Source organism: Sus scrofa, chromosome 2 (assembly GCF_054392235.1).
Source record: "Sus scrofa isolate SSC_HxYL_T2T_F1_AM1 chromosome 2, Sscrofa_HxYL_maternal_Yorkshire_Landrace_v2.0, whole genome shotgun sequence".
NCBI lineage: Eukaryota > Metazoa > Chordata > Mammalia > Artiodactyla > Suidae > Sus > Sus scrofa.
Window position 1 is genome coordinate 52199772 of NC_139384.1, and position 20334 is coordinate 52220105.

General features: G+C 45.3%; 1 protein-coding gene across 5 annotated transcripts in view; it reads right to left on the minus strand.

Moving 5' to 3' along the window:
* Positions 1-20334, minus strand: part of AMPD3 (adenosine monophosphate deaminase 3) — a 104874-nt gene that overhangs the window by 51254 nt on the left and 33286 nt on the right. The window contains exon 1 of one of the 5 annotated variants that reach the window (XM_013994571.3): positions 4494-4823. The exons of 1 other annotated variant lie outside the window; for it this stretch is intronic. Coding sequence is in view for 1 of the 4 variants with exons in the window: in XM_013994567.3 (XP_013850021.2) it covers positions 2544-2565 (22 nt within the window). In the remaining 3 variants the exon portion in view is untranslated. Of the gene's footprint in view, positions 1-2543; positions 2793-2858; positions 3292-4493; positions 4824-20334 lie in introns of those variants that run through there. 3 more of the 5 variants (XM_013994570.3, XM_013994569.3, XM_013994567.3) reach the window with 3 other exon arrangements.

Consider the following 20334-nt stretch of genomic DNA (forward strand, 5'->3'; position numbering starts at 1 on the left):
TGCTAAGCCACAATAGGAACTCCAAGAAATATTTCTTAAATGAATGAATGCATAACATAATGCATGAGTGGATGAGCTAAGGGATGAATCTACCTACATCAATGTCAAGCGCCAGTACAGTGTGTGGTTAAGAATATGGACTCAAGCCAGACTACCCAGGTTTGAATCCTGTCCCACCACTAAGTTGAATGGCCTTGGGCAAGTCATTAATTTCTCTGGCTCAGTTTTACTCCCTATAAAATGGGGATGGTAACAGTATTGACTTCACTGGTTGCCATGACAATTTAAATTAGCATGCGTGCTTATTATAGTATGCATATTATAATTAGTGTTTAGAATAGCACTAATTCTAAGCACTAATAAATATGTGCTTTATAAGTATTATGTCTTAACATCATTGTCATCCTGATACCAGGTACGAGAAAGTCCATCTGGGAAAATGAACATGACATCTCATTCAAGACACCAAATCCTTCCATTCAGCATTATTTATTGAGCACTATTATGTTCCAAGAACTCTTTCAACTCCTATTTGGGGGCAAGAAGGAAACCATGTTCAAATGTGAACCCCAGATGAGGAAAAAGAGCCTCGATGCTGACTTTGCATGGCCAGCACTCCAGCCATGAGTCCATCCTCTCAGGCCCTAACCCCCTCCTAGATCCAAGCCCAAAGCCATGGTCTTCTGTCCTAGACGTGCGGCCAGCACACAAATGAAATAAAAGATTAGTACTTGGGGGGAAGAATACTATTCAGCCATAAAAAAGAACGACATAATGCCATTTGCAGCAACATGGATGGAACTAGAGACTCTCATACTGAGTGAAATAAGTCAGAAAGAGAAAGACAAATACCATATGATATCACTTACAACTGGAATCTAATATACAGCACAAATGAACCTTTCCACAGAAAAGAAAATCATGGACTTGGAGAATAGACTTGTGGCTGCCCAGGATTGGGGGGGGGGGGCGCAGGGAAGGGAGTGGGAGGGATCGGGAGCTTGGGATTAACAGATGCAAACTATTGCTCTTGGAATGGATTTACAATGAGATCCTGCTGTGTAGCATTGAGAACTATGTCTAGATATTTACATTGCAACACAACAATGGAAGGAAAAAGTATGTATACCTGTATGTGTAACTTGGTCCCCATGCCGCACAGCGGAAAAAATAAATCATAACTGAGAATTAAAAAATATATTTTTATATACATTATATATATATATATATATATATTTGGGGGAAGAACCTGCAAAGGCCAATGAGTATCTTTCAGGGAGAAAAGATATTCTCCCTGCTTAACCCTAAGGCTACATTTTATCTGTCCATGATATTTTCAAGACCTGGGGTTGATTTCAAAGCTACCTGAAGAGTGATTCACCTAGTGTGAAGACAAGGTAAACAGAGCCCCTCACTCCTTATTGAGGATCTCAGGAGGAGGTGGTGGTGGTGACTCAGAGGTCCAAGAGTCTCCCAGCAACCCACCCATGCAAGTCCCATGATTCTCAGGGCAGCCCTGTACCAGCATCTTCAGAGCAAGCCAACCCCTCAGATTTGCTGCCAGCATTGCAGCCCAATCAGGCTAACTACCCCAAACCTGCAGTCAACACTCTGGAAGGTGAGCACTGAGAGGGGCTCTTCTACCTGGCTCTGCAGCTTGACTGCCACTCAGCATTGATGCTTCACAGCCAGGGGTGGAATTGTTCCTCTGAGGGTTCCAGCTGCAGCCAATTGCCCCCTTAAAGATGGCCAAATGTTGGTCACCACATCCAGAGGGATAACCAACAAGGGCCCAGGACTACACTGAAACTCCTCCTAGTGCTTCCAGCTTTCTTCACCCAGCTCCTTTGCTAATTTGTCATCACCAAGCTTCCAGCCACATACAAGGACCTAACAGGGAAAATGACACTCTAGTTATCAAGCCTCTCTTACTCCAGGGCTTCTCAAAACTCACCCCGGAGGCCTCTGCCAGCCAACTGGAGCCATTTAGCAGCTCCACTGGCAAAGCTGCTCCACTGGCAAAGCAGCTACCAGGAAGTTCAAGGGCAGAGAACAGACTGCCAGAGGCAATACACCTACCTCCCTTGGTGGCAAAGAGCCAGAGAGGTAAAGATGAAGGCCTCCAGTGACCCCATCACCCTACCATCCTGTCCATCACCCTGCCTCCAGGTGGAAGTCCACCTCAGCCACTGGCACCCCGCCAGTTCTCAAGCACCCAGAAACCAGTCTGGCCGCTTAAGTGGCAGCAAGTCCCAGGTGCCTTCATTTCTCTAAGCCTTTCAAATCCAAGGCAAGTCGCCAGGGAGCTGAGATGCGACGAGCTCACCTGAGGCCTCTGGAGCCCAGGCCACTACAGGGACTTGGACAGGCACAGGCCTAAGGCCCAGGCAGGGAAGGAGCCTGGGGTCAGAGCTGCTGCCTCAGAGGGCAGGGAAGCCCAGGGCCGAGGTTCTGACCCGGGGCGCTGCGACTCCCCTCCTGGGCCACCCAGGGGCCGCGGGGCATGGGTCCAAGGTCAGCAGCACCGCATCGCACTCACTCACCGGGTTCAGGGGACAGGGCCATGCCGTGGGCCAAAAGGGGCGACCCGCAGGCTGGAGCGCAGGTGGCGGTGCGGGGCAGAGCGCAAGGCAAGCACCGCGGAAGGGCTGCTCCGCACTGCCGCCGGCCCGCGCCCGCCCGGGGCCGGGCCTTGCCCCAGGCGGGCGCTGGGCGGGAGCCCGCTGTGCGCCCCGCCGCAGGGGCGGGGACCAGCGCTCCCAGGGCGCGGTGCTGCAGCGTCGCAGCCCGGAGCTCCTGGGCCCGCCCGGCGGGAGGAGGAGAAAGAGGGCCGCGCGCCGCCCCAGCCGGTGCCCTACCTGGGCGCAGCGCAGAGAGGAGAGGATCCGACAGCAGAGGGGCGCGGGCCGCCGCCGCCGCCGCGCAGGTCTGTCCTGCCCAACGCCTGCCCACCAGGCCCGGCCGCGGCTACCTGAACCTCCGGCCGCTCGGCCAGCAGGAAACTTGCGAGCGCCAGGGACGCGGCGGCCGCCGTGTCCTCGGCCGGAAGCGCGCCGGCTTCAGCCGGGGGTCAGGTTCACCCCGGCTCCTCGGACCTCGCCTCCGCGGCCAATCCTCCGGCCCCGAGAGGGCACTCCCCACAGTGTTCGGATCTTCCTGAACCTCTTCCCCCGCCAGGACTTGTCCCAAGGAGAGATTCTGGGGTCACGGCCCCTAAACAGGTGACTTACTCCCTGGAGCTGAACAGACCCGCAAGCATTGGTTTTCTCCCAGGCGTCCGTCTGGGCTCCTGGGTCACCTTCCTGCTCCTCCCAATACACGCGCGCACACACACTCTCCCTCCTCCAACCCTCTGCTCTGGCTTATACACCCGCCCCTCCAAGTCCGGACTGACCGCCTAGTTGCCGAAAGAGAGTAGGTGCCTTGTAGCCTCCCCCTTATTCAACTCTCCCCAGCGTTTGAACCTGCTGACCACACCTTCCTTGCTGGAACCCTTGGGGTACGGAGTTTCCAGAGTTGGCGCCAGCCGCCCCCCTCTCTCTCTCTCTCTCTCTCTCTCCAAATTTTCTACATACCTTAATGACTGTAGCTTCTTGGCTTCCAGGGCCTGGCTTTGCTTAACGGTGTTGTTCCCTGGGATTCCACAGCTGGGCTGCTTGCCTCTTTTCTCATTCTGCCTGTCTCCTCTGGGCATCTCACCCACTGCCATGGCTTGAACCTCCTTTCCAGCCCAGAATGCTCAGAGCTGCAGTTGGTCTATCCAACTTCCTGGACACATCTCCACTAGCGGCCCAGGAAACGTGTTGGAACTCCAACTCCGAACTTCCTTCCGGAATGTACCAAAACCTGCTCTTGTTCCTGTGTTTCTGCAAGGAGCGCGGACCCTCTGGGGCCTTCCTAGGACACACCTCCCCCACCATGTCCTCCACCTGCCTCTTTTTATTTTTTTTTCTTTTTGCCATTTCTTGGGCCGCTCCCGCGGCATATGGAGGTTCCCAGGCTAGGGGTCCAATTGGAGCTATAGCCGCCGGCCTACGCCAGAGCCACACAACGCAGGATCCGAGCCGCGTCTTTGACGGACACCACAGCTCACGGCAACGACGGATCGTTAACCCACTGAGCAAGGGCAGGGACCGAACCTGCAACCTCATGGTTCCTAGTCAGATTCGTTAACCACTGCGCCACGACGGGAACTCCTGCCTCTTGTTTGTAGAAAAACTTTAGCCTCCTAGGCCTTCCTTGAGTTCCAAAGAAGAAATTTAATCAGAGAAGTGAGGAAAATGCAGAACCAAAACAGTCAAATATGACAAAAGTAATAATAGTTTAGCTAGAAAACAAAATCAGAGACCTTTAGTTTCTCCTCAAGGGCTAGAGATGATACTTTGAGCAAGATCCGTGAGCTATTTCACAGGGAATGAAACCCCCACCAGATGGAAGATATCCACTGCATGCAGACCCCAGACAATTGGAACCAGATTTTGACTCCCAATTACCTCACCACCAACCAGTCAGAACAATGTCCACGAGCTGATCAGGCGCCCTGTGACGCTCTCCATCTTTAAAAACCCTTCCCTGAAATCCATTTGGGGAGTTCAGGTCTTTAGCACTTTCTGTGGCCATGGCTACTCCTTGCTTGGCATCCTGCTAAAAACGTGGCACTTCCTTTCACCACAACCCCGCGTCAGTAGATTGGCTAGTGGACCCAAGTTTGGTTGAGTAATATTTCCAGTCTTCTGGGCAATAGCCCCACCACCTCCTTGGAGCCACGCTCAAGTCTTTCTCCTTTTCATCTCTCACACCAAGTTAATCGTTAAGGGGGAAATGAAACTATTCATTAGGGTCTTGACACTGCCAACTGCTTTCACATGGTCTCATTCATGCACAAAGTTTTATCCTTTCTGTATATCTTAGCCTGATGTTTACAACTTACTTATAGGATTTCCCGTCGTGGCACAGTGGAAACGAATTTGACAAGAACCATGAGGTTGCAAGTTCAATCCCTGGCCTCGCTCAGTGGGTTAACGATCGGCATTGCTGTGAGCTGTGGTGTAGGTTGTAGATGCAGCTCGGATCCTGCATTGCTGTGGCTGTGGCATAGACCAACAGCTGTAGCTCCGATTAGACCCCTAGCCTGGGAACCTCCACGTGCCACGGGTGCGGCCCTAAAAAGACCAAAAAAAAAAAAAAATTTACTTATAAGTTATATGCACATGTAACTGTATAAATAAACTGTATCAAGGACACTAAAAGCCGTTAAAGGATTTGGTAAAGATGAAACTTTAAATTACTCCATTTTTAATGAATAGTACATTATACTGTTTTTCTTTCATTTTAAAGTTATTAGCAAAAATCAGTTTAGTGAGAGCAACATGATTAAATACGGTTTTAATAATTCTTAGTTTAACATTTTATGGGACTAGAAAGTAAGCTTTTAAGTTCGGTGAATGTCAATAGTCCTAATGGCTGTTATTGCAAAAAAAAAAAAAAAATCACAAAATAGACCCAAATAGAAGAATTTTCTTTGCAAAAAAAAATTCTATTTTTGACCACGTTCATTAAACCACAGTTCTCACCACTTCGATCCCATCTTCCAGTTTCGTAGATGTGAAATTCCCCCAGACAACTCTTCTTTGTCCATGAAGCCCATGTTTCTCATGTTTTTGTTAACAAGCAAGGGCTGGAGCCTAATGTCCATAGAAGCCAATACTATGGCACCATAGTATTTGCGAAAAAGAAAGAGCTTGATTGCAAGGTTGACCAGCAAAGAGACATGAGACAAAGCTCTCAAATCTGTCTCCTCGATCCAGCGTTGGGGTGAAATTTAAGGGGTTAGGGGAGTTCCAAACTTGGAGGCTGATTGGCTGGTCTTGTTCTTTTTTTTTTTTTTTTTTTTTTTGCTTTTTAGGGCTGCCCCTGCAGCATATGGAGGTTCCCAGGCTAGCGGTCGAATCCGAGCTGTAGCCACTGGCCTACACCACAGCCACACCAGATCCAAGTGGCATCTGCGACCTCCACCACAGCTCATGGCAAAATTAACCAGATCCTTAACCCACTGATTGAGGCCAGCGATCAAACCTGCATCCACATGGATGCTAGCCAGATTCACTTCTGCTGAGCCACAATGGGAACTTCCGATTGGCTGGTCTCGAATGAGACTATATAGCCTATTCATGCTAGTGGAAGCCAGATTTTCCTTATAGAAGGACTTCACCTTTCCCTTCATTAAGGTCTCCAAAGACTCCTTGAGTTCCATAGACTGAAAATTCTTGGTTGGGGGTCATCCTGGAGATATGGTTTCCCATCTTGCACATGTGCACTGCTGTCTCTGGAAAATAACTCAAAGGTATGATCAATCAGCCTATTTAAGGAGGCAAAACCAGTTTCAGCTGGTGCTGTTTCAACAACCTATTTAAGGAAGCAAAACCAGTTGAAGTTGGTCAGTATTTTATGAGCTGTTTCATTTTCATCACTTGTTCCTGTGGATATTTTTAACAATGGAATTTTCTTTTTTTTAAACTCCAGAAACTCCTCTTTTGGAAGAACATAAAATGGGTTAAAAGTATACTTCTTAATTTTGAAGACTATGGATATGACAGTCTATATAGTTGACAACGACACACTTCATTTTGGCATTAAAATTGCATGATCAGGGAGACAGTTCCAAACATCAATTTTCAAAGTGCTTTCCCAATAACATGATTATTTTAAAGCACAGTTATATTCATTGCTAAAATATCACTTTTACCAGAAAGGATACAGTGTGTGTGTATCACACACATACTTGTGATAGTCACAAGCCAGCACATGAGAAGTCAGTAAATTTGAAATACTTGTCCTTTTCTCACAGACATAGAGAACAGACTTGTGGCTGCCAAAGGGGAAGCAGGAGGGCGTAGGATGGACTGGGAGTTTGGTGTCAGTAGATGCAAACTATTACATTTACAATGAATATGCATCGAGGTCCTACTGTATAGCACAGGGAACTATGTCCAATCTCTTGGGATAGACCATGAAGGAATATAGAAAGGGAATTATATATATATATATATATATATATATATATATATATATATATATATATATATGACTGGGTCACTTTGCTGTACAGTAGAATGGCCCAACATTGTTAATCAACTATACTTTAATAAAAAAATAAAAGATCCATATTCACAAAAAGAAGTCTTTGTCCTTTTGTTAAAGAAATACATCTTTAAATGCCACAACTTTTTAAGTTTTTTGCCTAGAGATAATCAGTAAACCTTGAGTAAGACAAACGATTTTCATGGTCTCATTCCACATCTTATTGCAAATTATTGTGAAGATTCCATTTGATTTTTTCAGATTAACCATATTATTCACATCCTGTAACATTTTGTGCCCTTCTAACTTCAATTTCTTTGTTGTTGTAATTTGCGAATGAAGCAATTGATGAGTTTCATATGGAGTCCCTCCCTCCCTCAGCTCCTAGCCTTGCATTCCAGTCTGAGCAGCCACTCCATCAGTGTGTGGAAACCACACATAAAAACCACAATTTGTTGTACTAAATATATCATTCACATTATAAACACATCTTTTCTTGATGGACCTAGAGATGATCATATTAAGTAAGTCAGACAAACAAGTATCACATGATCTCCCATATGTAGAATATAATTTTTCTTTTTTATCATTTTATTTTATTGCTTTTTAGGGCCACACCCTCGGCACATGGAGGTTCCCAGGCTAGGGGGTCAAAGCAGGGCTGCAGCTGCTGGCCTACACCACAGCCACAGCAATACTGGATGCTTAACCCACTAAGTGAGGCCAGGGATTGAATCCACATCCTCATGGATACTAGTCGAATTCGTTTCTGCTGAGCCATGATGGGAACTCTGAAATATAATTTTTAAAGTGATGCAAAAGATCTTCTTTATAAAACAGAAAAAAACTTAACAGATTTTGAAATCAAACTTAGGGTTACCAAAGGGGAAACTGTTGAGCAGAGAGATAAATTGGGAGGATGAGAGTAACACATACACAATACTATATATAAAATAGGTGGCTAACAAGGATCTACTGTTTAGCACAGGGAAGTCTACTCAATATTCTGTAATAACCTATATGGGAAAAAAAATGGATATATGTATATGTATAACTGATTCACTTTGCTGTAAATCTGAAGCTAATACAACATTGTAAATCAACTATCCCTCAATAAAATTTTTTGAAATAAACACATCTTTTCCATAGTAGATCACAAGTACTTCTTTATGAATGCCATCATTGAAAAATATGGCAACTGGCATTCAACCCTATAGCCAACCTCTACAACACAACACGTGTTCTAAAATATTTTCAAGTTTTTGACAAGGTTGTCTGTGTGTCTTTCAACAGAATGCATTTTTTTTTATATGGGGTTATCTTCTCTCTTGCACCAGTTCAGTCACTTTAACCACAGCAAAGAGAACAGCATGTTTTTTTTCCAATGATATTGATAGACATTTTGCCTTTTACTATTAAGTAAAAGATTTGACTCAAAAGAGATTTCAAAAACACGTTTATTACATTCAATAATGGTTCACAAAAACACACAGCTAAGTATTGTGTAACTTGGAAAAATTGTAGAGGTTTGTCTGCATGCTCTGGGCATGTGGAATGTACATGTCTTACTAATTGTGATCCCATGTTTATATCATTATTAGCTAACACGTCAAGACCCAATATGAGCCTTAGGTTGATTGTTAACTATAGTGATGTAAGTCCATATTTTGACTGGTCTCTTTTATCAATTTGAACTTTTTCTCTGGTAGAATTTCATGTTAGAGATATCATCATAATGGATCTCGTTTGAATAGTAGGAAATTGTTGGCTCTGCCATTTTTGAGTTTGTGTTTGCTGGCACTATTCATATCACAGTGTCTTTTCCAGGACCCCTGCAGATACTAAAATCTACGGATGCTCAAGTCCCTTATAGAAAACTTATATACATATAGTATCTGTGTATAACCTATACACATCTTCCCATTCACTTTAAATCATCTCTAGATTATGCATAACGCCTAATACAATAGAAATGCTGTGTAAATAGTTGCCAGGCACACTGAAAATTCATATTCTGCTTTTTGGAACTTTCTGGAAATGTTTACAAAATAGTTTCCATCTGCAGTTGGTTGAATTGGCTGGTGCAGAATCCACAGATTCAGAAAGCCAGTTGTATTTCCGATCTGTGGACTTCTCTGCAGGAGTTGTTTCAAGCTACTTGTACTTTTTATGAGAATTAGTTAAATGAACAGATAATATATCTATCTACCGCCTGGGATACAAGCAATTCATCGTACCTCACAATCCCCTTGAAAGTACCTGGACCAGTGAAGGTGCCACTATCACTGTGTGGGAGAAACCACTCTCTTCCCTGAAGGCACCACCACTATGACGCATAACATGGAGACCTGACAAAAGCATTGAGAAAGGGTGCCTCATCAAAACACACCATAAATACTGGTGAGTCTTAACTTTTAAAACGTAAACGCAGACATACCTTATTTTATTGTGCTTCCCATCAGTGCACTTAGCAAATATTGCATTTTTTACAAATTGATAGTTTGTAGCAATCCTGCATCTGGCAAGTCTTCTGGTGCCATTTTTCCAACAGCATTTGCTCACTTCCTGTCTCCAACACATTTTGGTAATTCTCCAGATATTTCAGACTTTTTCGTTAATATATTTGGAACAGTGTTCTGCTATCAGTTGATGTTACTGTTGTAATGTTTCATTTCATATTTTTTTAATTGAGGTATGTACATTTTTTTTGAACATCATGCTCTTGCACACCTAATTGACCACAGTAGAAACATGACTTTTTTTTTTTTTTTTTTTTTTGCTTTTTGCTTTTTTAGGGCCACACCTGTAGCATATGGAGGTTCCCAGGCTAGGGGTCAAAATGGAGCTGTAGCTGCCTGCCTACACCGCATCCACAGCAATGCCGGATCCGAGCCTGTCTGTGACCTACACCACAGCTCATGGCAACTCCGGATTCTTAACCTATTGAGTGAGGCCAGGGATTGAACCCACACCCTCATAGATACCAGTCGGATTCGTTAACCACTGAGCCATGACAGAAACTCCTAAATTTTTCTTTTATATCCCAGTGGATCATCCATCCAACACACCCCACTTGGAAGGCCACTAATTTAATTCATCCCTCCCATCGCTTCAGTTTAATGTATATACCAACTAGTTTCTGCCAACATAGCCCCCCAACCCCCAACCCCATCCCCCAGCAGCCGCACTTGTCTCTTCTCCAGACTTCTGCCGTCAGGAGTGGACATCCTGAGTCCTCTCCTCCTCTCCTCCAACCTGCCCTTCCCTCCAGTCATTCAGACCTTAACACTTCAGAGAGCATGAGCCACCAGTTATCTCCAAGAGCTCTCTGACTCCTAATACCCCTGGGGGATAGGGGTTTTTTAAGTATTTTTGGAAGCCCAGGGAGGTCTGGGTTCTGTATTCCATTTCCCCAACCCCTACTAACACTCTTCTCTGGGTAAGTGTCTCACAATGCGCTTGCACGCATGCATGCAAACACATCCGAGATGGGTATGTGGCAGTCTCCAATTTCTCTCTTTTTTTTTTTTTTTCATTTCTTTTTCTTATTTTTTTATTGTTATTTCCCAAAAACAATTTTTTTCTACTGTACAACATGGTGTTCCAGTGATACATACATGTATACATTCTTTTTTCTCCAATTATCATGCTCCATTGTAAGTGACTAGACATAGTTCTCAGTGCTACACAGCAGGACCTCATTGCTAATCCATTCTGTCTTCTTTTACTGTCTTCTGAGCCAAGATCTGCCCCCAGGAGACAAAAAGAGAAGGGCTCGGCTTCTGAGAGTGCTTTAGCAGAGCCTCAGCCAGTACATCCAGTTTTCAAACTAAAGTGCTCTGGGGCCTTCTACTAATTGAGTGGACCGAAGTCCTGGCATATGGTCTGACAATGGGGCAAAATCAGGAGTGCCTGGGGGCTGGAAGAAGAGTGCAGTGTTCCTGGCTTTGGGCATGGAAGGACATCATGGCTCCCACTGATGCTGCAGGATAATGGGGTTACCCCCCTCCGCCCTCTCTCCACACTTGCCTCTCCACTCCAGCTGGAGGTTCAATTCCCTCCCCAGGAATTTTAAACTTCTGTGTGGTCAACCAGCCCTAAGCAAGCTAAAGCCCGACAATGGGCCCCCTTAGAGCTGATAGCCAGTTCCTTCTTCCTGAAATGGTTTCTAGAAAGAAGAGAGACAACCCTGAGCAATTTGCAAATAAGCATGAGTGAGAGCTAGGCCCACAACCCAGAGCATGCACACTCAGGATTGGAAATGGAGCTGTTGGGACAGCAAGTGGGGGATGTCTGGTCCATATGCCCAGGCCTGGAGTGGGAGAGAGCTCAGGAGTAGGACTGGTTTGGAGTCTTGGGGTGGCTGGGGACCTGGGGCTTAGAGTCCCTCGGTCACTCCTCTCTGGACTGGAGTGAAGAGGGTTGATAGGTGGGTATTCCAGACTTGGGACCCACAGCACGCGAACACAGAACACCCTCTCAGCCTGCCTGCTGTTGGGGACACCGTCTCTGTAACTAAATTGAAGTCTGGGAACTGGCAGCCCTCTGCCCCACCTGAGAATGGCCTGTTGTCCCCGCCTTCCCCCCAGGACGCGGAACAAGACAAGCAAGGCTCAGCTATTGCTCCAGTCTTACCCCCAGCTCATTCCCCCGTGTGTGTTTTTCATACTCTCCAAACTCTACCATCAGCCTAATCATCATACCATCTGTTGAGACTCTGCAGCTGGAGATGGAATCACAGCCTCAAATGCTTTGCCCAGTGAACTCATTGTCTGAACACTCCCAAACCATCTGCCCCCAACTTCCTTCATCTCTCACTTTATAACTTGAAATTCAGATGGCAAATTCTAGCGTAAGTGTAGCCTTCCAGAATTATTTGGGAGGGGGGCAGGGAGGTGGGGAGAGTAGACCCTCAAATGAGGTTGTGATCTCTGTCTCCTAGTCTCCTAGAGATGCAGTCTTCCCCTGTTCCCCCCCCCCACACACACACACACCTCAAGCCGTACTCATATCCAAGATCCCTCCTGAGTGCAGCTTTTAGTATTCCCAATCCCAGGCCATCCTCTTCCCAATTCCTGATTCAGAATCACTCACCCAGGAATGCTTGTTGTGGCGCAGCAGAAACAAACCCCACTAGTTTCCCTGAGGATGCGGTTTGATCCCTGGCCTTGCTCAGCGGGTCGGGGATCCAGCATTGCTGTGAGCTGTGGTGTAGGTCGCAGATATGGCTCGGATCCCACATTGCTGTGGCTGTGGCATAAGCTGGCAGCTGTAGCTCCAATTTGACCTCTAGCCTGGGAATTTCCATATGCTGCAGGTAAGGCCCTAAAAAGAAAAAAAAAAAAAAATTGCCCACCTAACCATTCAATGAACAATAAGGTCAAAGGCTGAAACAGAAACAAGAGCCTGCAGCTGTCCTGTCTCAGTGTCTGCTTCCCAGATGAATGTTAGACTCCAGAAGGCTGGCCATCATCAGTCCTGGCAGTATTGTCAACACCCAATCCATGCTCAGCACTGTGGATTCTACTGGGGACATCTGGGCTCTGTGGATTCTGCTGGGGACATCTGGAGGAGTGGGAGCAGCTTAGATTGTATCAGAGAGAAACAGAGGCACTTTTCCAGTTCCTGAATTCCTACTATTTAAGAAGGAGCCTAACTATGATCTCACTGAGGATAATGACATGTCTGGGTGGAAGGAGGACTCTGAATAAGACTTTGATTTGGTGAAAAATGGGCAGAAGATCTAAATAGACATTTCTCAAAAAAAAAAGGCATATGGATGACCAACAGACATATGAAAAGATGCTCATCATTGCTAATTATTAGAGAAATGCAAATCAAACTAAAATAAGGTATCACCCCACACCAGTCAGAATGGCTAGCATTAAAAAGATTCCAAATAACAAATGCTGGAGAGGGAACTCTCCTGCACTGTTGGTGGGAATGTAAATTGGTACAACCACTATGGAGAACAATATGGAAGTTCCTTAAAAAACTAAAAATAGAGTTGCTGTATGATTCAGCTATCCCACTCTATATCCAGAGAAAACTCAAAATCAAAAAGATACATGCACCCAGGAGTTTCTGTTGTGGTTCAGCATTTTACAAACCTGACTAGTATCCACGAGGACGTGGATCCCTGGCTTCTCTCAGTGGGTCAAGGATCGGGCATTGCTATGAGCTGTGGTATAGGTTGGAGACATGGCTCAGATCTAAAATTGCTGTGGCTGTGGCATAGGTTGGCAGCTACAGCTCCAATTTAACCCTAGCCTGGGAACTTCCTCATGCCATGGGTTCACCCTTAAACAGCAAAAAAAAAAAAAAATACATGCCTCCCTATGTTCATGCCAGCACTATTCACAATACCCAAGACATGGGAACAACCTAAATGTCCATGGACAGATGACTGGATAAAGAAGATATGGTATATATATGCAATGAAATATTACTCAGCCATAAAGAGAATGAAATAATGCCATTTGCAGCAGCATGGATGAACCTAGAGATTCTCATACCAAGTGAATTTAAGTCAGAAAGAGAAAGACAAATACCATGTGATATCACTTATAACTGGAATCTAAAATACAACACAAATGAATATATGAGATAGAAACAGACTCACAGACATAGAGAACAGACTTGTGGTTGCCAAGGGGGAGGGGAGTAGGGGAGGGAAGAATCAGGAGTTTGGAATTAGCAGATGTAAACTTTTATATACAGAGTGGATTAACAATAAAGTCCTACTGTTGAGCACAGGAAACTGTATTCAATATCCTATGACAAACCATAAAGGAAAAGAATATGAAAAAGAATGTATATATATATATATATATATATATATATATATATATATATATATGTATAACTGAATCACTTTGCTGTACAGCAGAAATTAACACTGTAAATCAATTCTACTTCACTAGGAGTTCCCGTCGTGGTGCAGTGGAAACGAATCCAACTAGGAACCATGAAGTTGCAAGTTCAATCCTTGGCCTCGCTCAGTGGGTTAAGGATCAATCTGGAGTTGCCGTGAGCTGTGGTGTAGGTCACAGATGCAGCTTGGATCTGGAGTTGCTGTGGCTGTGGCATAGGCCGGCAGCTGTAGCTCTGATTGGACCCCTAGCCTGGGAACCTCCATATGCCGCAGGTGTGGCCCTAAAAAGACAAAAAAAATTTTTTTACATTCTATACATTAGAACATTGTTAAAAAGAACTAAAAAATTGATTTTTTAAAAAAACCTGTTATTTCACAATTCCACCATTTCTTTGCACCATTAAGTGTGAAGCCCAGGGCAAATGGCTCTTCGTCAAGTTTCCAACTCCCTCCAAACCTTCAGGCAAAGTGGTTTAAGAGGTGCTCTGAGGGAACAAAGAAGGGTCATGTTCCATGCAGGAAGGACCCAGGAGAGAAAGGAGATCTGCTGCCAGAGGGGGATCAGCACAGAACAAGGAATGAGCATCCCAAGGTCACCATGATGCAGAAGCTCCACCCAGGAATCCTCAGATATCTTAGAGAGATCACTGGATGAGCCCCAAACAGCTCAGGGTGGGTAAAAGTCCCCACAGCTCATGAGGTGTCTAAAGGGTAAGTTTTTGAGAAAGAGAAACTAATCAGTTGGAAGTCACTGGTATCCATCACCTGTCAACTAGCCCCAAAAGGTAACCCCCTGTCCCTGGCCCATCTACATAGTTCCTATCTACAGTCACATTCCAGACAACCCCCACTGAGCCAGATCAATTTCCAGTGACATGTGGCAGATCCTTTCTAAATAAACATAGCAAAAGCTTGTGGTTTACCAATAACTTAATATTCTCAAATGTATTAGTCAGAATTAGAGTCAGCTGAGGGTAACAGAGACGTAAAATAACAATGAGACCAATAAGAGAAAAATGTCTTTCTCTTTCTTCCAGTAAATAATCTAGAGTTGGGAACCACAGACCCTTCACCAATCCTCTAACTCCTTCCAGCTACCACCCTACCTGCCCTCATCCTTGTGAGAATTAGCCATCCCCTTTCCTTTGAAAAAAAAAAAGCCTATAGTGAGATCTTCAGTCATTACATGTTTCATGAAGGAAGCAAGGAGAAAGACTTGAAGGTACTTCTATTTTTGATTTTTAGAGGAACTTCCATACTATTTTTTACAACAGATGCTCATTTTGCTGTACCCCTAACAGTGTATACAGGGGTTCTAATTTCTCCACATCCTTATGACACCTGTTGTCTTTAAGGCTATCCTAACATCTGTGAAATAATACCTCACTATGGTTTTGACTTGCATTTCCCTGATAATCAGTGATGTTGAACATCTTTTCACATACCTGTTGGCCATATGTATGTCTTCTTTAAAGAAGTGTCTATTCAAGTCTTTACACCATTTTTCTTTTTTTCTTTTTTTTTCTTTTTTTCCAGGGTCGCACCTGCAGCATATGGAAGTTCCTGGACTAGGGGTTGAATTGGAGCCGCAGCTGCCAGCCTTCACCACAGCCACAGCAACACCAGATCCAAGCCGCATCTTCGACCTACACCACAGCTCATTATGGCAACGCCAGATCCTTTAACCCACAGGGCAAGGCCGGGGACCAAACCCACATCCTCCTGGATACTAGTCGGATTCTTAACCCGCTAAGCCTCAACAGAAACTCCTTTAGGCCATTTTTAAATCGAGTTATTAGGGTTGGTTCGTTTGGTGTTTCTGTTTTTGTTTTTTTGCTAGCAACTCCACTTCTGTGTAGTTATCCAAAAGAACTGAAATCAGGATCTCAGAGATATTAGCACTCTGTGTTCACCGCAGCACTATTCACGGCAGCCAAGATGGGGATGCCGCCTACATGTTCATTGATAGATGAACAAAGAAAATGTTAAACATCCATTCAAGGAATCCCATTCAGCCTTAAAAAATCAGGAAACCCTGCAATATATGAAAACATGGATGAACCTTAGGACGTGATGCTAAGCAAAGTCAGCCAGTCACAGAAGGACCATTACTCCTTTCATTCCTCTTATACAGGTTATCTAAAATAGTCAAACTCACAGAAGCAAAGAATAGAATGGTGTCACCAGGGGCTGGGGAGAGGGGGAAATGAGAAGTTGCTCATCAATAAAGGTAAAACTTCAGTTATGCAAGATGAGTAAGTTCTAGGGATCTGCTCTTCAACATTGTGCCCCAGATAACAATACCGTATTACATTCTTAAAAGTCGGGAGAGAGTTCCCGTTGTGGCGCATGGTTAGGAACCATGAGGTTGTGGGTTTGATCCCTGGCTTTGCTCAGTGGGTTAAGGACCCGGCGTTGCCATGAGCTGTGGTGTAGTTCGCAGACGCGGCTCGGATCCCGTGTTGCTGTGGCTCTGGCACAGGCCGGCGTCTACAGCTCCGATTTGACCCCTAGCCTGGGAACCTCCATATGCCACGGGAGAGGCCCTAGAAAAGACAAAGACAAAAAGACAAAAAAAAAAAGAAAGTCAGTTAGGAGGGGAGATCTCATGTTAACTGTTCTTAGCACCCAAAAAAAGAAGGACAAAAGAAGGAAGGAATGAAGACTAAAAGGGAGAGGGCCATATGCTAAATGCCTTTTTTTTTTTAATTATCTTTTTAGGGCCCCACCTGCGGCATATGGAGGTTCCCAGGCTAGGGGTTTAATAGGAGCTGTTGCTGCCGGCCTTCACCAGAGCCACAGCAACACCAGATCCGAGCTGCATCTGCGACCTACACCACAGCTCATGGCAACACCAGATCCTTAACTCACTGAGCAAGGTCAGGGATCGAACCCGCAACCTCATGATTCCTAGTCAGATTCGTTTCCCTGTGCCACAACGGGAACTCCTAAATGTCTTCTTTTATATACAACATATTAAATTAAAAAACTTTTTTTCCTACACAATTTTTTTAAGGTATAGTTTATTTACAATGCTGAGTTGATTTCAGGTGTACAGCAAAGTGATTCAGACATATATATATATATATATATATAAGAATATATATATACATTTCAGACTCTTTTCCATTATAGGTTATTACAAGATATTGAATACAGTGCCCTGGGCTATACAGTAGGTCCCAAACGTCTTTTAATGAAGCTGCCATATCATATCACCACTTAGCTTCCGTTGGCTACACTGAGCAGCTCTGTAACCTCCAAATATAGATTTTGTGATTCACCTGATTATACCAGACCTAAAATCTTACCTCTAAGAAAGCAGGGGAAACTACAATACAGTGCAGTTTCGATATCCTCACGCCTCCCAACTTTTCCAAGTCAGGGTCGGTGCATTGTGGTATTTGCATAGTCACAGCAACCACTCCTGAGATCCAAAACCTCTCCGTTAAGGCTAAACCTTGTGGCAGTTTCAGGGAAATCAAAGGAGTTGTGTGTCTTTCATGATGGGAGGGCAGGATTCTATCTGACTTGGGTCTTCACTACCCTTCCTCGTGAAGTCCCAATGTGAGCAGGTACCACACTGGTACCTGGTACCATGTGCCCACCCTGCTAGTGTGGTGTCAGAAAAAGGGTCTTTACAGAGCAATGCAGGCAGTAGAGATCCAAGATTAGCAGAATTATATACTGTGATTCACCCTCCCTTACTTGGGAAGCCAGACTAGACATGCTCTAAAAGTCCTCCAGGTGGCCATACTCATGAAATAGCTACTGAGTATCTAGCACGGGTCAGGCATAGGTCCTAGAGCAACAGGGGTCAGCAGAACAGTTTCTAGCCTTCATGGAGGTGACAGCCATTTAGGAAGACAGGCCATTAATCAGATGACTGCCCGAACACATTACTTCAACAGGGCTGGAAGGAAGAGTACAGCTGTATCAGAGCACAGTGAGGAAGCCTGACCCCCTTCCAAGTATGAGGAAGGAGAAGAAGGTTCTGACCTTGGAAACAGCATGTGCAGAGCCCTGGGAGAATTTAGGGGAACAATATCCGAGTCATTTTCCCCCCCATTTTATTTCTGTCACATATTCCTGATTGGACATTCTGTTAAGTTTACACAAGAAAAACACAATGTCCAATGTGTAGAAATTCCTAATTTTACTCAAGGAAGTGCCGCATGGCCTGGCTAAGTAAAACCAGATTTAGTGCTCCAGAGTGGTGATGTTTTCAAATTAACTTTTCCAAAAGCCTGTCACTTTTCCAGCATTTATTAAATTTACAATAAACCTGTTTGAAAATCCCTCATGCCCACCCTCCCCAAACCCTCGTGTTTTCTGAATGTGTCCAGTTCTGTCTCTCTCAAACATTCCTTCCATGTGAGTATAGCCTGGAAGTCACTGGAGAGGAATGTCCTCTTCATGCTGTTTTGTAAGCATCTTTATTCCTTCTGCCAAAAGTTCCCGAGGGGCCAGACCCTGTCCGGGCACTCCAGGGCCATGGCCTGGCCCTCCCAACCTTGCTCCTGCTTCAGGGGGCTCTTTAACCATTCATTCTCCCCCAAGGGTCTGGACTTCTGCTCGGCCCTTCTCCAATGAGAAAGTGGAATAAGATATGGGTGATACTGAGAGTTCCCTTCATGGCTCAGCAGTTAATGAACCTGACTAGGAGCCACAAGGATGCCGGTTCGATCCCTGGCCTTGCTCAGCGGGTTAAGGAGCCAGCATTGCCATGAGCTGTGCTGTAGGTCACAGACGCGGCTCAGATCCTGAGTTGCTGTAGCTGTGGTGTTGGCCGGCACTGTCGCTCCAATTCGACCTCAAGCCTGGGAACTTCCATATGCTGCTGATAATTTAACAGAAGGACAGCACTAACAAGACACACACACACACACACACACACACACACACACACACACACACACAGAGATATGGGTGATATTGACAGTCCTGCCTCCTAAAACCAGCCCCCGCTTCAAATCAGGTCTGTCTGATTGCTACCCATTCCTAGGAGTTAGGTCTAAAGGCACAGCCAAATTCCATTCTTACCAGGAATCTCTGGAGTATGTCCAGAAGTCAGTCTCTGTCCTTACCTTTTGTGCTTTTCCTCACACACTTTCCCTGCAGGCTTCCACCGTTTAAACCCCTGACTGTATCTTTCATCTCCAGAGCTGGTGGCTGAGAGCCAGAGTTCTAGGGTGCCTCCCCAGAGCCAGCAACAGAATGGCTTCTGTATCAATAGGGTCCCAGAACCAAACAGATGCTACATCCATATTAGGATTATTTATTTGTTTATTTATCTTTTTTTAGGGCCATGCCTGCGGCATATGGAAGTTCCCATGCTAGAGGTTGAATCAGAACTGCAGCTGCCAGCCTACACCACAGCCACAGCAACACGGGATCCAAATCATGTCTGCCACCTATACCAGAGCTCACAGCAATGTCAGATCCTTAACCCACTAAGTGAAGCCAGGAATCGAACCCACATCCTGATGGATAGTAGTGAGGTTCATTTCCACTGTGCCACAATAGGAACTCCTAGGATAACTGATTTAACAGATAACTTAATAGAGGGACTATTAGGGACATAGATAATAGTAGATAATTTAATAGAAGGACAGGCTGGGATCATTGACTGAATAGATAACTTAATAGAGGGACTATTTACAAAGATGTGGGAAGAATGGTGAGAGCCACCAGGATCTATAATGATACTCAAGTGCTAGTAGCATCGGGGTGTCACCTCCTGGGGCCCAAAGGGGAAAAAGGCAAAAGAGCATCTACATTGCTTTTTTTTTTTTTTTTTTTTTTTGTCTTTTTGCCTTTTCTAGGGCTGCTCCCGTGGCATATGGAGGTTCCCAGGCTAGGGGTTGAATCGGAGTTGTAGCCACAGGCCTGCTCCAGGGCCACAGCAACGCCAGATCCAAGCCACATCTGCGACCTACACCACAGCTCATGGCAATGCCAGGTCCTTAACCCACTGAGCAAGGGCAGGGATCGAACCCGCAACCTCATGGTTCCTAGTCGAATTTGTTAACCACTGCGCCACGACGGGAACTCCTACATTGCTCTTTTTTACTACAGGCTTCCAGTAATGCCAGATTCCAGCAACCTTCCTTATCTCCTATTCCCCAGCCAACTCTTTTGGTCCCTGTAGGCCCTTTTCCTCACAGGTTCAGCCTATATCACCAGACCCCTCACTAAGCCCCTATGCAGGAGTTACCCTTCTGCATAGGGTTTTCCCGTCTCTAACCTGGCCCACAGAACCCAATGGCTGCAGGCACCTGTCTGCCCACCTGGCCCTCTAGCTTCTCTCTCTTCCTCAGTTGAGGATCTGAGAACAGTGCTACAAGTCACTGTCTTGGCCTTCTGCCATCCTTCTGACC